Consider the following 16627-nt stretch of genomic DNA (forward strand, 5'->3'; position numbering starts at 1 on the left):
ATATAATTTAAATCCAAAAGTGTAAAAAATTTTTAAAAATGGGGTTATCATTTTAATTTATTTTAAGATTATTAAATGAAATCTACATTTTTGCTATTTGGAATACAATGCTCAAAGTTATGAAACATTTCATGTTTCTAACATCCGATTAGAAAACTTGAACAAAATATTCAAACTTTCAAATGCTTTCGCAGTATAATTAAAAGAACATAAAGTTCAATCCTAAAGAACTGATAAAAGAATTCTATGGCAAAACATCCTGTTTTTGTTAAAACCAAACAATTAGTAATTTTTTCTTTAAATACCGCGAAAAAAAATTCTAATCAAATTAAAACAAGTTCAAGATTAACTTATATTTTTTTTTTGTCTGTTTACCCAAGACTTGCCACACACTTAAAATTTCTAATTCCTTTATATTGTAAAATAAGTTAGAAATAATAAATATATATCAATGCAATAAAGTAGGACTGGCAAAGTTCTTCTAACGAAACGGAGGTTTGCGAAAATTAACGGAAGAGTTCGTTAGCAAAAGACAAAATCCGTTAATTATTAAATCGTTAACAAATCAGATTAGCCGTTTTTGAAAAAAATATCTTTAGTTGAAAAACAAAACGAAACGGATTCTTTTAACAGTGATTTTTTTCTTCCTAAAATTTCATGAAACTAGTAAAAAAATATTTTCCGTGTTTTCACGTTTTTAAATGTCGTTTTCTGTGTTCAAAATCGTGATCAATTTCATTAACCATTAACAAAATTTTGTTGGGGTTTTAGCACCGTTAATATTAAACTAACGTTACTGTTAAAGACTGGAGCCAATAAAGGTTGTTGAAAATTTTCTCCATTAATAAAATTGAGATCGTTAACTAACGGTAACTTTAAAAAAAACGGAAAATACCGTCAACAAAACGAAGTTTCGTTCTAACCCTCTATAAATCTAAGGGCTGCCTGAGATGATATTCTAAAAACGGTTTGAACTAACCGTTAACGAAACATCTTGAAAAAGCTGGAACCTGCCCAGCCCTACGAAATAGTCGGCTTTCTATTCCTATTTTGTTTTACTAACAAGCTGTCAGGCAATTAGTAAGCTTAGAAGTATATTTTCTATAAAAGCTAGTCTTATTATAGAAACTGTTGTTGCAGCCATTCAGAAGAAGAGAACGGTTCTAATGTGTACAGGAATTTGCAAAAATTAAATAAAAACCATATCAACAGTTAGGTCCATGTCCCAGCAAGCTCTGATTTTATCTCCCAAACAACAAAATTTTGCTTATAAAGAGTGTTGAATTATAAAACAATTCCTGTTGAAACATGTTGTAAATAATCAATTCACATTATAATAAAATTAATTTTATTTTAGCTTGAGGTTTTAAACTTCTCTTTCTAAAATACTTCTATATATCTGCAAAGCTAGTTTGGGTTCAAAGAGGTCAAAAAGTTGTAAGAATAATTTTCCATAAAATAAACTGTACTCCATAATGCTGAGGGAATTTTCAATTTGAATTATTTTTCTGACAACAAAGTTTACAATATTTACAAATATCCCTTTTTTTGCTTCAATCATTATTTTGCAATTTTAGAAGTGTTTTCTGGTCAATAATAGTCTTCGCTTCAGGAACTTACTTTTTAAAATTATCCATAAATACAGTGATTACCAAAACACTGTGTAATATCAAGACAACATGAAGAAGCAGTCTTGAAGAGTTGTTGATGTTGTTTAACAGTATGAAATGAAAAAAAATTCAAAAAACATATTTAGTTATGGTCTACTCAACAGTTTACAATGTAAAATTTTGTCCAGAGGCGGCGGTTTAAATTTTCTTCTTTCCAGGAAGGAGGATCAGCCCCCCCCCCCACCCCTTTGTATTCGCTTTTGGTAGATATGTATCACATAGCTGTCACAAAGCTATCAACAGGATAAAAATGATGTATTATCAAAAATAGAGACTTAGAAATGTCCACAAAAACTGATCTTGATTTTTAATCAAATTTATTAAACAAAAGTTAGTTGCAAAATTTGTAACAATTTACATCAGACAAATTATTTTTTTACTGCTTTATACTGTAACAGTTACACCTGTGTAAATTCTTTAAAGTAAGTTTTGTATACGGAAGTCCCTGTTTTAAAAGTATGTACAGAGAATCAAAGAATTGTGACGCTTGTTGTAACATGTTTAACGAGGGAGGGGCTGCACGGCCGCCATGAGCCCTGCAAAATGGTCTCCAATCCTCCGTATTCGCAGTTGAGTGTTTAAAGTGACCTGGCGCAACCCCTAAACGTTAGAATAGATATTATAGAAGTAATAAATAACATTTTTAAAGAAATTATTTCATCTTTAAATAGCTATGCAGTGTTTTCTTGTATATCAAAAAAAACTTTGCATTACTAATAAATATTAAATATTTTAAAAAAAAAATTATACATCAATTCTATAACACCTATTCCAAAGGAAAGGGGTAACGCCAGGTTATTTTAAATACTCATCTGCGCTTACAGAGAGTTGGAGACCATTTTGCGGGGCTCATGACGTCATTTCACCCCCTCCTTAGTTTGACAAGTTTGTGTAACTATGCATATCCCCGCGCTGTAGTAAGTGTCGACTCCCCCAGCGCTAATTGGTTCACTGGAGTTGACATAAAAGAGATTTCAAATCTTTAGAAAATTCTTTGAAACATTCTAGAGAAAATCTGCATTCTGCATTTCTGATTGAAAAGTGAAAATTGTTTAAACGTGCCCAGAAATTTTCATATTTTCTGACGAAAATGCAAAAAAAGATTTTTCTCTTGTTTAAAGTTTTTATTCGGCTATTTTGGTCTAATATAGATTAGAGGGGGGGGGGGGTTCCTTTAACTGAAGAAAATTCGGACTATTTCTAAACAATTTTTTCTCTGACTTGGTAATGAAGAGTGAGTTGATTTAGTTGTATCGGGGGGATTCTTTCTACACGACAATACTAGCGAGTTCTTAAAAAGTACAGTACAAACCACCCTGGACAGTATGGTTCCACTCTCACAGGTAAATCTGTACTGTACTGTACTGTACTGTACTGTACTGTACTGTCTGTACTGTACTGCACTGGGGGAAAACTGTTTTTTTTTTTTAATTTTCTGTAATAAAACAGCTGGAGCTTTATTACCAAATCTAGCGAAATCTTCAATTTGTTATATCATATTTAAAACATGATTTATTTTATATATTTTAACTGATGATATACTTTTTGCAATGATATACTTCTTGAATTCCGGGTTTCTCTGATACAATTTTATTTTTACATGATGTACTTTGCAGCATATACAGACAGCATATACAGAATATAGAAATTCTCTGGGTATTTGGGAAATTTACCACCCTCAGGTGTACGTGTTGGTCTGAAAAATATACATTTTGAGATTTTGAGTTTGTTTGAGTTTTCAAAGCTGCAATAATGAATGATCCGAGTAAAAAAATCTAATTGTTATAATTCTTTAGATTCTTTGGTTATTTGAATTGCGCCCTCCTGTAACGATGAAGTTTGAAATTCACATTATTTTAAGCAATATAAAAAATTTTGTTTTAATATATTCTAAAAAGAACAAAATATATCATAATCTTTTTTTTTTAATTTTCGAGTATTTTATGCAATTAAAAAAGTGAATTTAATGCTGTGGAAATTTAAAGACTATCAATGAACGAGTTGGCACAGAACTTTGATTTATTTCACAAATGTTTAAAAATATATTCTTTTCTTGAAAATATAATAAAAAATATTTTCTTTTAGGTTTTGTTTCCCAGTGTAGTGGTGTGTAATATTAACCAGATCAGAAAATCTTTATTCAATGAATTAGGAAAATGAATATTATCCTAAAATAAAAATAAAAAGTGTTAGGAATAGCCGACACATTTTCATCATGGCATAATTAACTGTAGAATACAAGAAATACAACAGAATATTTTCATATTTCTTGAAAATTAGTTAATTTACTTTTGATTTCTGCTTTACATATAGTAAAGAAAATAATTAGATTTATATACTTTTCAAACCACGATATATCTCGCATTTTTAATCATATAAAGGTTTACGGGCACTTTTAGAAAAACGAATATGCCCTTTTTTAGAGAAGAGGTCTTTTGAAACTACAATGACAGTCCCTTAAAGATTAATTTTTGAGTAAAATAGTAAAAAAAAACATGAAAAAATACTAAATGTCCAAAATTGCGTGAACTACAAGGCCAAAAGATTAGTTTTTGACATTTTAAATAATATCTTATAAAAATTAATAAATAAAAACCTTCACCCATTAACGTTAATACTAAAAATTCTATTAATTATCCGCTATAACAGAAGTGCTCAAGTAATACTGCATTTTTTATGGATCAGTTATAATTTCCACCGTTTAAAGACAAAGAAAGAAGAGGGAAGGGGGTCAACAAAAGCTATATATTCAACCCCCCTCCCCCTTCCACCCTCTTATAAAATAAGTGCCCTAAATAAAGTTATAGTTATAGTATTTATTTTTAAACACAAAATACAAAATAATAATGTATGATGGTTCAGCTTAAAATAAAACACAAAAGAAAATTTATTATGAGCCAATTCAAAATATGATGTTTGATAATTTTGTTTGGTCGTTTTTGTTGAAACAAAGTATACATATTGAAATCTCAACTGAATATACATTCATTGTGCATTTACAAGTAGATAACTAGTCAGCACTTAAATAATCAAAACATTTTCAGGAATGCATTCATTGAACTTATAAATACATATTGATTCAGCAAAAGTAGAAATGTATTCTCGTTGACTGTAGTAGACTTGACATCTACCATTAGCAAAGGGTGTGAACCCACACTCGTTGACTTTAGTAGACTTTCCCATCTACCATTAGCAAGGGAAAAGACACATATTAGAAACAATACAGATAGAACACTAGATGTCGTATTTTCAAGATTTAGGGTTTTGTCGTTCACAATAACCCTGTTACGCGTATGCCACGTTGAATACGATACGGAGAGAGGCCTGGCGTAACTACTTTGGGCTTCTACCTCCGGGTTATTGTGAACGAAAAACCCCTAAATCTTGAAAAGACGACATCTAGTGTTATATCTGTATTGTTTTTAATCTATGCCTTTTTCTTTATTACTTTATTTTGGGCACTTATTTTATAAGAGGGGGGGTAGGGGGGTTGAATATATTGCTGGTGTTGACCCCCTTCCCTCTTCTTTCTTTGTCTTTTCAGGAGAAATAGAACCTCCTTCATTCTTTGATATTTTTAAAGGGTGGAAATTAAAACTTATCCTTAAAAAATGCAGTATTACTTGAGCACATCTAGTGTTCTATCTGTATTGCTACTAATCTATGGGAAAAAGAATGTACCAACAAAGTGACACCCCTTGGTTTTTCAGGATCTTTAAATTAAAAACGCTAAAAGTAATATATAGTAACCAGGACTATAAAAAAACATTTATAGAATTATTTCATTATTACCTTAAGGAAGGATAAACTCATTTTATAAAATATTTAAAGTAAACCTGATGCGGTTCATAAATCATCTAAATCGTTTGTCCAAAAAAGTGAAGTTTTCAAATTAGTTTTCTGTGCTATCTAGACACTTCATTCAATTTACACAGAGAGAGGATAAAATTGAGTTTAAGACAGTGCTTAGAACTTTGAAAATTAGATAACATCAATGAAATGAGGTCAAGTGTTTCCAATTTTCTGAAAGTCTTTTCAGAACAAATAGAAGACAAAAAATACTTTGCATTTTACTATTACAATGAACATTACGGCAATAGTTTTACTTGTATATATATAAATATATGCTAATAAAAAGATTCTGATAGTGTAATTTTTATATTTCAAACTGTAAATTATGAATTTTCCTTTTTTTAAAAGATTTATTGTAAACGGATATTCTCCAATTAAGAAACAAAAATCTTGGAAATCGTGTTGGCATCTAAGGCATAAACACATTTGTCCACATTTTAAATAAAGAAATTAGGTTTTTGCCACTTACCATCAAGTTTCCTTATCCCCATATCTTGCAACCTGATCTTTCAAACTGAAACTGTTTTATCTGACAGGACTTATAGATTGAAATAATAAAGTTTACGTCATCCGGTTGCAAAGATATATAGGGATTGAAAAATTAAAGTTTGCGGCAATAAATCATTTCCTTTTTTCCTCACTTTGCCGCTTCTTTCTTGAATAGACAGAACATGGGTTCAATGGTTGAAAACTAACAACTGAAATGTACATTGTACATGTCTAGGGGTACTAACAGTATGAGTTAGTTTTTAAGGCAAATCATAGGCAAAGGCTTTGCGACACTTTAACCCCCCCGCCATTTTTTTATCCAAGCTACCAATCCAATTTTTGACACATTGACATTTTTTTACTTTTAAAGAAAAGTTATTTAAAGGATTTTTTGTAATTTTTTTATCTTATCCTCTCTTGAATCCAAACTTTTACAGGTAATTTTCAATGAGTTGGTCTTGAAAAAAATTGGGCTATGAACTTGCATTGCAACCCTATACATTTATTATTAGGTATTTTTCTAGAGGGCTTTCAATAGATTCAGACCCCCAGCCCTAATAGGGTTAAAGTCACCCCTGCTTGTCATAGCAACTTTTGTCTGGATCTATATAGGTAAATGTATTAGGATAATCATGTAAAAACCAGGTTTCTATGAAAATGAAACCTTGGTGAGAATTATGTACGAGGATTTCATCAAAGGCACAAAGGGAAGGAGGACACAACAAAATATTGAATCAAATCTTTTTGTGCAAATTAATTTGTTAGTGCAAGTATTTCTATATGTTTGCTATAGTTTTTAGCTAACCACGTCAAACTTAAGCAATTCGCACGTTAGAATAAATTTTTACATATTTTAAATCAACTCTTGCTATTATTGAGAAGAACAAAAAAGGGTTGATTGGCTCAGTAACATCTCGCCATATAACAGCTCGACATGTAACAACTACCCTATGTAACAACTCGCCTTAGTAACAACTCGCCTAAGTAGCAACTCACCTCAGTAACATTTCGCCATATACAACAACTCGTCTATATATGAATTGTAAAATCAAACTGTAGTGTAAATGAAAATCCACGAATCAAAAACAAAAAATCCGCAAATACAGTAATTCCAACAATGTCGGGAGTACTGCACGCATCTACAACTCAGCGGGGGAAACCATGTTTGGTTGACATAAACAACTTCTCCGACACTAAATTTTAATCTACTTTATATGTATCTATGTATTCATCAATATAGCTGACCAATATTTCATTACTTTCTTCTACCACTCGCCTAAGTAACATTTCGCCATACACAACAACTCGTCTATATATGAATTGTAAAATCAAACTGTAGTGTAAATGAAAATCCACGAATCAAAAACAAAAAATTCGCAAATATAGTAATTCCAACAATGTCGGGAGTACTGCAAGCATCTACAACTCAGCGGGGGAAACCATGTTTGGTTGACATAAACAACTTCTCCGACACTAAATTTTAATCTACTTTATATATATCTATGTATTCATCAATATAGCTGACCAATATTTCATAACTTTCTTCTGAATAAAATTTTTATTATTTTGTTTTTTTTTGTTTTCATATGGCGAGCTGTTATTTAGACGCATTGTTGTTAAATGTAGAAATTTAAAATGACAAGTTGTTATTTGGCGAAATGTTATTTAGGCAAGTTGTTATATGGCGAGATGTTATATGGCGAGATGTTACTGAGCCGGTTAATTTACATTTTCTATAATCTGAAAATTATTTGTTAAAATGTACCTTCATCAACATAAAAAATACTTTTAAAACAAATTTGTTCTTTTGTTTTACAAACTTTTAGAGCATTTTATAAGATTTTTTTATAAATGTTGTGACACCGCTTTTCTCTTCAGGATAATTCTGACAACTCTACGTATACAGGTGAACATTAAAAAAAAAACTTATTCTGAAAACGTATCCACCCCCAAAGTAGGAGTTTTGATCGTCGAATTTGCGCTCAAACTCAGGATTTACAGATCTTTAAAAAGTTTAATATGTCTCAAATGAATCCGAAAGAAGTTTTCCACAACACTGCATACTCAGTTCAACTACCTTACATAGCCGGTCACTCCCTTTAAATATATATTTTTTTTATTTATTCTTAAGTTTGGAGAACAACAAAAGATTGATATAAATTCTGTGTTTGTGGAACTTGGGGAAGTTATATCATTAAGTCTAATTTTTATTACTTCTTAATATTTTGTATTGGTATATTATTTGATACAACTTTTACTCATTTACCAAGAATAAAAACATTTTGTATTTTGAATTTCGTTGTTATAAAAGAATAAACAGTTCACGATGTTTATTGATATCATTAAACAACCAGAGCTGAGAAATCTTGTAAAGTGAATATCAAGATCAATGCTTAATCTCAATCTTTAATTTAATGCAAGTTAATTTAACCTTTATTTGATAACCCCCCATGTCAATAGAATTAAATAAGCATTGGCCTTTAAATGAAAAGTGCCCTCTTATTTACATTTCAACATTTACTGTCTTAAAAATTGCGCCAATTTCAACCGAAAAATCCAGGGAAATACGATTTACAAAGAAAAATTGCAATTTGGAGAGAAACGGATTAAATCTAAACTTGTCAAAAGAAAAGCGCAAAGCGCCCGTAAACTCAATTCTTTTATTTAAATATATATATATATATATATATATATACAATATAAAAGGAACATTTCTAGAGACACAAATCATTCAATTCTTCATTTGTTTCTTAATTGATAAGATCTTAATTGGGAGGAAGGGGTGTGGGGGGGGTATTATAGTACTGGGAAGCCGCTTTAATGAAAATAATATTTTAATTTTTATGTTTAGGGCTTGGAACAGAAAATGATGAACAGCATGATTTAAAACGGAAAGAATTTTACGAGGTATTTTCTGTAAATCATATTTAACTCTCCGCTATGGAATAGGTTCAAAAAATATTATTGTATCATTCTATTTTTTGAATTTTATTATGTCCCTCCAATGGAGGAGTGGCTTGTCTGATTCATAAAATGTGAAATCCATTTGTAATCTGAACAAGAATAAGAAAAATCTTCGTTTTACTTTGTTAAAAGTGTCAAATTTGATTGATATCCACGATTAGATCTGCTGCGTAAATCATCAAGGCAATGTTTTCAATAAACCACAGCCAAGAATTACTACTTTTAAAATAGAAAAACAAGAATAAATTCAAACTTTTTAACCCTATTCCTGCTAGGGGGAGGGGGGTCAATTTGACCCCCCCCCCTGTAGTTTTTTTTTACATAACTCAAAAAGTATTGGTCTGAGGCTTTTGAAATTTTCTGACTTTTCTTACATACCCAAAGCCCTCCCTTTAGGCCTAAAACCGGGCTTTAATACTAACTGCCTGAATGAATGCTTTTGCCTGTAACAAACTAAATCTTTGTTTTGACCCACTTTCACTTGTCAGATTTTTATAAAATTTAGCTTTTTGTAAAGCCTATAACATAAGGAAACGGATTGCACAAGTTTTGCGAAAAAAATTGCAAATTTTTTGCAAACAACCTGTCAAAGGAAATTTGCACATTTTTAGTTTCTCTCCATTAAAAATCAGGTTATTTTAAATTTTGCAAAAATTGTTGCATATTTGAAACGGCATGGTCAAGGGCTTTTCAAAAATGTATAATTTTCATTTTTTGGATAAATTTCTTTTTGCACACATTTTTACTAAATAACTGGATTTTGCAATAAAAAATTCAATTTTTGCAAATTTGCAATTTTTTTGCAGATTCTAAAAGTAGAGCACAAGAGCTTTCTAATGATGTATCATTTGTTATAAAACATGTAATTTGACATAAAACATGGGATTTAGAGGGGAGGGGGTCAAATTGACCCCCCCCCCCAGCGTATCCTGGTTGTCAAGTACCCCAGCATGGATAGGGTTAAAGAGCGTGATCAAGGATTTACGGCCGGGTACCTTGTTGTATTCGAACAGCAATGGTCGTTAATCATTTATTTTCCGAATGTAAAGGAATGTCTATTTGGAAGGGTACTATTATCATTAATTGATACAAAAAGGACTGCAAAATTTCTTTTAAAAATGTCTCTAAATGTCTTTAAATGTTATTAAAAAAGTTCCGACTTAGACCTCCGATCTAATTGTAAACGCCTCAGCCCAAAACTTTTTGCCTTATTTAAACAAAATAAAACTTTCCTAACAAATAAATGGTTTAGATTTAAAACTCTGTTCAGGTTTTGAAGAACTATTTGCTAGTACGAAACATTAGTATCAACAAATCCATTATTTGGCTTTCTCATCAGGTTAATATAATGGGAAACTATATCTGAGTAAATCTATATATAAATTTGGCTTGTCTGTCTGTCTGTTTGTCTGTTTGTTTGTTTGTTTGTTTGTATCCAATAAACGTCAAAACGGCTGAACCGATCGGGCCCAAATTTTTTGTGGGACATCTAGGGACCCCAGGGAAGGTTTATGAAAAAATAAAATTTCAAATATTTGTCTCTATCAAAATTCGATCGTCATTAAATTTTTTAAAATTTTGAAAATCCGCGAAATTTATTGTAAAAATCCGCGAATTATTTTTGTTTTGTTTTACGATGTACAAAAAGAGAACATGTTCACTACTAATTTAGAAGATGAGCGCAAAGCGCCCTTTAAGGCTAGAAAGATGGGCGCGAACGCCCTCTATGGCTAGAAAGAAGGGCGCGAAGCGCCTTGAATTTGTAGTATATATATATATATAAATTTGGCTTGTCTGTCTGTCTGTCTGTCTGTTTGTTTGTATCCAATAAACGTCAAAACGGCTGAACCGATCGGGCCCAAATTTTTTGTGGGACATCTAGGGACCCCAGGGAAGGTTTATGAATGATTGAAATTTTAAAAATTTGTGTTTAAGAGGTTTTTAATTTTGTAAAAAAATTTAAATTTTTGAAAATCCGCGATTTTTTTTTAAAAATCTGCAAAACAATTTTTCATCTTTGTTTTGAAATGTAAACAATTTGAACATGTTCCTAATTTAAATAGAGGATGGGCGCGAAGCGCCCTAAAAGCCTAGAAAGAAGGGCGCGAAGCGCCTTGAATTTCTAGTATATATATATTCCCATTTTATCAACTTCCTATCAGGTTGATATATTTTCAATACGAAAATACCAAAAATTCCCATATTTCACATAGAATTTATCTTTTCATAAAGTATCTTTAATTTGACGCTTGCTGCAACTGTATAAACTTATTAAAGTTATTTCCATGTTTATTTATATATATTTCTTTTTTCATCAAATGAACTTCTTTTATATCAACTGAATAAACTTCTATCAATAAATGCATTTCTAATAATCGAAATAAAAACTTATAACTGGTAGGTATAAGTATATAACAATCTCAACCATATTTATTTTGAAAGAAATACTATCATTAAAATTAAAAGACAGAAACAAGAGAAGGAAAATTAGTTTTTGAAAACAAAAACAAAATGTAGTGTATATTTACTAAGGATATGTGGGGATGGAGAGATGGGATGTTTGCATAAATTAAAAATAAACATAAAGATTAGAGAATGTGTTTGATCTGACTCAGAGAAAAAAAAAATGAAAAAGCTTCTTATAATATATTTCTGAATCTCTATAATATTGTCACATCATCATTATTTTTGACACAAATAAATATTTATTTACATTTCTCCCTTATATATATTTTTTAGAAATGTTTAGCCTGTTAGCCACTTAAAGGGACTTTTATTTCAAATTTGATCATGCTCGATTTAAACGGCACCCTTAAAATATTTATTTTGATATCTAATGCGGGGTAGATATACTGTATATATTTCTTTTGTAGTTTTTCTTATATAAATAGACTTCGCTTTGGAAAAAAAAAGTAAGGGAATTGTAAGATTTTAAAGCTTTTCTATCTACACAACAGACGATATTTTCCTCATTATTGAACACAGAAAGGTTTCAAAAGCACTGATGTAAATTTGGTATGCACCTTGCGTAATGTATTAACTGAAAAATTTACCAAAAAAAAACGAGAAACTCTGCAAAGATAAAAACCTGTACAAAATACCAAGGTTGGCTAGTTTTTTCTTGAATATTAGATTCATGTCATTAAATATTATGCTGAATATATAATCTTATCCAATATATAGATATTCCCTTATTCTGTGTTTATATAATAATCTTATAATATTTCCTGTCTATGGAAAAGGATGAAGTAAGACTAAAAACTAAAGATTTGTGAAATGTAATTTTCATCTCAAAAATATGATGACGTAATTTCAAGAAGTACAAGCACCAGATTTACAACTGTACTCTTTGAACTAATTTTCTGAAAAATGGAAAAAAATGATCTTGACATATCTTACATGTTTATGTAAAGGGAACCGCTGTGAATCAGATGTACAACTCTGTAAATGAAGGTTCACTTATAATTACATTTACAAATTCGAATTCATATTTGAAATTAAAATATCTAATTTGCCCAGATAAAAAACAAAAATTTAGTTTGAATTTTAAAACATTTTACTGCTAATAATTTTTCTTTATATGAATCAATGGTAAATGACAAATATATACTTTTGAAATTAAATCTTTTTTATTATTATTAATTGATCAATATTTTAGTCTTGTGATGATATGTTCCTATATTCTAAATGGAACGGGTCAACAACCTACAACCATGCTGAGAACAAAAGAGATTTTGGAACAGGAACATTTTATGATTCTAGAATTATTCATTTATTTTTAATTCCAAAATAATGTTCAAAAATTAAACTTGTTTGTTTATTCGAAATTTGTATACATGTTGTCATGTATTGAGCGTATGTTTTTTTTCTATCCTTTACAACCTAATGGTGTTTATATATATATAGCTTATAAAATAACAATATCAACGGTCTCATTATTAGGTTGAAATTATATAAGTGTGTGTGAGGCCTTTTCAGAAATTAGAATTGGTGAAAAGAGGAGTAATTCTACTTTTATTTTACTAAATCAATTTTGAAATGTGAATAGATTACGGCATTTGTTGCTGGTACACCCCTCAACTTAACTTCAGGTAATTATTTGAGCTAAAATTATCTGTTTCTCTAATAAATGTCAAAACAGCTGAACCGAATGGTGTGGTATCTCACATATTTTCAAGAAAGATCTAAAGTGAAATTTTGCGATTTTAAAATTTTTTAAAATATAACGTTAACAATGCGATGTACTCATACCAACACTTTTTAAGTTGTAGATTAATGTATTGGGTGTAAAGATGGGCATGGTTTTTGTAAACGAACGAAATATATGAAAACAAACAAAATTTTTGTTGCACGATGGTGTCATAATACAGTACTATACCCTACTAAATTATATTAATACAGTACAATACTCTACTAAGATATATTAGTACAGTGCTATACCCTACTAAATTATATTATTACAGTACTATACCCTACTAAAATATATTATTACAGTACTATACCCTACTAAATTTTAATATTACAGTACTATACCCTACTAAATTATATTATTACAGTACTATACCCTACTAGATTATGTTATTACAGTATTATACCCTACTAAATTATATTAATACAGTACTATACCCTACTAAATTATATTATTACAGTACTATACCTTACTAAATTATATTATTACAGTACTATACCCTACTAAAATATATTATTACAGTACAATACCCTATTAAATTATATTATTATAGTACTATACCCTACTAAATTATATTATTACAGTACTATTCCCTACTAAAATATATTATTACAGTACAATACCCTACTATATTATATTATTACAGTACTATACCCTACTAAGATATATTATTACAGTACTATACCCTACTAAATTATATTTTTACAGTACTATACCCTACTATATTATATTATTACAGTACTATACCCTACTAAAATATATTATTACAGTACTATACCCTACTATATTATATTATTACAGTACTATACCCTACTAAAATATATTATTACAGTATTATACCCTACTAAATTATATTATTACAGGTACTATACCCTACTAAAATATATTATTACAGTACAATACCCTACTATACTATATTATTACGGTACTATACCCTACTAAAATATATTATTACAGTGATATACCCTACTAAATTATATTATTACAGTACTATACCCAACTAAATGATATTATTACAGTACTATACCCTACTAAATTATATTATTATAGTACTATACCCTACTAAAATATATTATTACAGTATTATACCCTACTAATATATATTATTACAGTACTATACCCTACTAAATTATATTATTATAGTACTATACCCTACTAAATTATATTATTACAGTACTATACCCTACTATATTATATTATTATAGTACTATACCCTACTATATTATATTATTATAGTACTATGCCCTACTATATTATATTATTATAGTACTATACCCTACTATATTATATTATTATAGTACTTTACACTACTAAAATATATTATTACAGTGCTATACCCTACTAAATATATCATTACAGTGCTATACCCTACGGGCCTGAGACAGACTGGAACTATTGGTTTGGAACTGTCACTAAGGGCGCTAAAACTGGAAAAGGAACACAGAACACTTTAATCCAAATCTTAAAAATAAAATAAAAGTAACAGAAAAGCTTGGTTAGTTTCACTAAAAAAGCAAATACATACAAAAGTTCTAATGTTCTAAAATCAATTATTAATTCAAATGGGTCTGAATACACACTGCCCAATTGCTGTGTCTCATGTTCATGGGACTATTGAAAGTCATAACTTCCGTCTAAAATCGACCTTTTATTCCAGAGTTTTCTGGTTATCACTGTAAATTTCATAAATTTCATAAGTATTAAATATCCAATCAATTAACCCATTGACTACAGGGCGAGTAAAAAACGGGATAATAGATGTTTTGAAAAATAGTTATAGAATTTTGTTAACTTCAGATTTATAAGCGTAAAAAATGTTTTATTTAATTGTTTTATTTTAAAAATTGAATGAGAAATAACAAAAAATCCTCAAAAATTCAAAGAGGATATAGCTGCAGTAAGTGTTCAAATAATATTCTAGATTTAACTGTTATAACTGCAAAAATGCAATTATTGGTTTTTGATTTTTGTTATTTTTCAATTTATTCTAAAGGATTTTTAAAAATGTTTAGAAAACAATAGATATTTACCAAACATTTTTCAAAAAATTGATTTTTTTAAAATAAATTATACAAAGTTCCCTAAATATTTTAGAACAATTTTTTCATCACATTTTAGTATTTTATATCTAAAATCCAAAGCAAACAAAAAATTAAAATTTTTGTCCAAAACATTGATAATTCCATTGTTTTACTCACCCTGTGGATCTACAGGTTAACACTTTTTTGCCATAACTAAGAGAGTCAATTTAATCCCTTTAATTAACTTTTTTTGAAAAAGAAAACATTTAAATTAATTTTTTAATTTAGAATAAAAATTTTTATGTGTTGCAAGATAATGGATTTTCTGTACTATTTGACGTGGAATCCTTTGATTACGGTTACTATGATGAAGGAAGCGAAGGATTAAAGGTAAAACTTTAATGACAATTAATTTTATTTCCCATATTACATTTGCCTAATTTTCATCAAAATAACCAACCTATGATGCTCCATCAGAGGGACGGGTTCCCTCAACCAATTTTGTTTATACTCTACAACATTGGCCTTGGGAACCCAATTATTAAAGTAAAATTCCCTAGTAACTTCCCTGTAAAATAGTTGCAATAATTAACACATTTTTACAAGGCCCCTCACCTAAGCCCCCCCCCATGCATTTTTGTAAAATAAAATTTAGGCCATCAATTAAATATTTGAATTCTTTATGTAAGATTTTGCAAATTCTAGATTTTAAAGTGTCTATGTGAAAAAGAATTGAGCATTTACCACAAACTCAAATCATTTTATTATAATAAAGAATAAAAGAATATTTTTGAAGCCTTGACAATTGACTTAAACGTATTCATGTAATATCAATAACCTTGCTTTTTTACAATCTTAACAATTGAATTAATTAGAAGAAAGAATGACTTTAGCTTCAACTTTGTTACCACCTAATCTCAAAACTATCGCAAATTTTTTTTTGAGAATTTTGACTAATGACTAAAAAAACAATAGTGGGGGTTCAAATTGACCCCCTTAGTTAGAAGAGGGGTTAGTAATAAGCTGGAAACACTTTCCTATGTACAATAAATTATTTATTGATCTTAAATCTCATAAAATCTTGGTTTCAAGGTAGCTATAACCCACCATCTTGATATGCCAATTATGAGACAAAGAGCTTTTCATGTCGCTCCAGGTTAGCATAAAATAATAATATTTTACACTGCTTAAAAATAATAAATAATTTTATTTAGAAAAGTGCCCAAGAAAAAAATTTAACTGTTTCCAAAAATGTTATTCTACTTAGTTTTACTGATTGTTTGGATTTGAAAAGGAATCGACCAAAAGGATTCTATCAGATTGTTTGTTGGATCAAACTGTATTTGCTTTTCTAAAAAAATTGAGCAAAACATTAAAAGAACACTTTATGTAAAAGTATACTGAATTTATTTAAATAAAAATATTTTTAAAAAATCCCATTT

At 29.3% G+C, this 16627-nt stretch overlaps 1 protein-coding gene across 1 annotated transcript in view; it reads left to right on the forward strand.

Moving 5' to 3' along the window:
* Nucleotides 1-1128: 1128 nt before the first annotated feature.
* The window catches only part of LOC111710594 (uncharacterized), a 28433-nt gene continuing 12934 nt past the window's right edge, over nucleotides 1129-16627 (forward strand). Inside the window, exons 1-13 of the mRNA XM_023484705.1 lie at nucleotides 1129-1176; nucleotides 1578-1612; nucleotides 2919-3013; nucleotides 3756-3822; nucleotides 6657-6718; nucleotides 7890-7917; nucleotides 8863-8918; nucleotides 10246-10314; nucleotides 12634-12718; nucleotides 13024-13066; nucleotides 14524-14600; nucleotides 15499-15575; nucleotides 16278-16341. Coding sequence (XP_023340473.1) covers nucleotides 2996-3013; nucleotides 3756-3822; nucleotides 6657-6718; nucleotides 7890-7917; nucleotides 8863-8918; nucleotides 10246-10314; nucleotides 12634-12718; nucleotides 13024-13066; nucleotides 14524-14600; nucleotides 15499-15575; nucleotides 16278-16341 — 646 coding nt within the window. The 5' untranslated portion in view covers nucleotides 1129-1176; nucleotides 1578-1612; nucleotides 2919-2995. The remainder of the gene's footprint in view (nucleotides 1177-1577; nucleotides 1613-2918; nucleotides 3014-3755; nucleotides 3823-6656; nucleotides 6719-7889; nucleotides 7918-8862; nucleotides 8919-10245; nucleotides 10315-12633; nucleotides 12719-13023; nucleotides 13067-14523; nucleotides 14601-15498; nucleotides 15576-16277; nucleotides 16342-16627) is intronic.

This window comes from Eurytemora carolleeae, unplaced genomic scaffold (assembly GCF_000591075.1).
Source record: "Eurytemora carolleeae unplaced genomic scaffold, Eaff_2.0 scaffold984, whole genome shotgun sequence".
Taxonomy (NCBI): Eukaryota; Metazoa; Arthropoda; class Copepoda; order Calanoida; family Temoridae; genus Eurytemora; species Eurytemora carolleeae.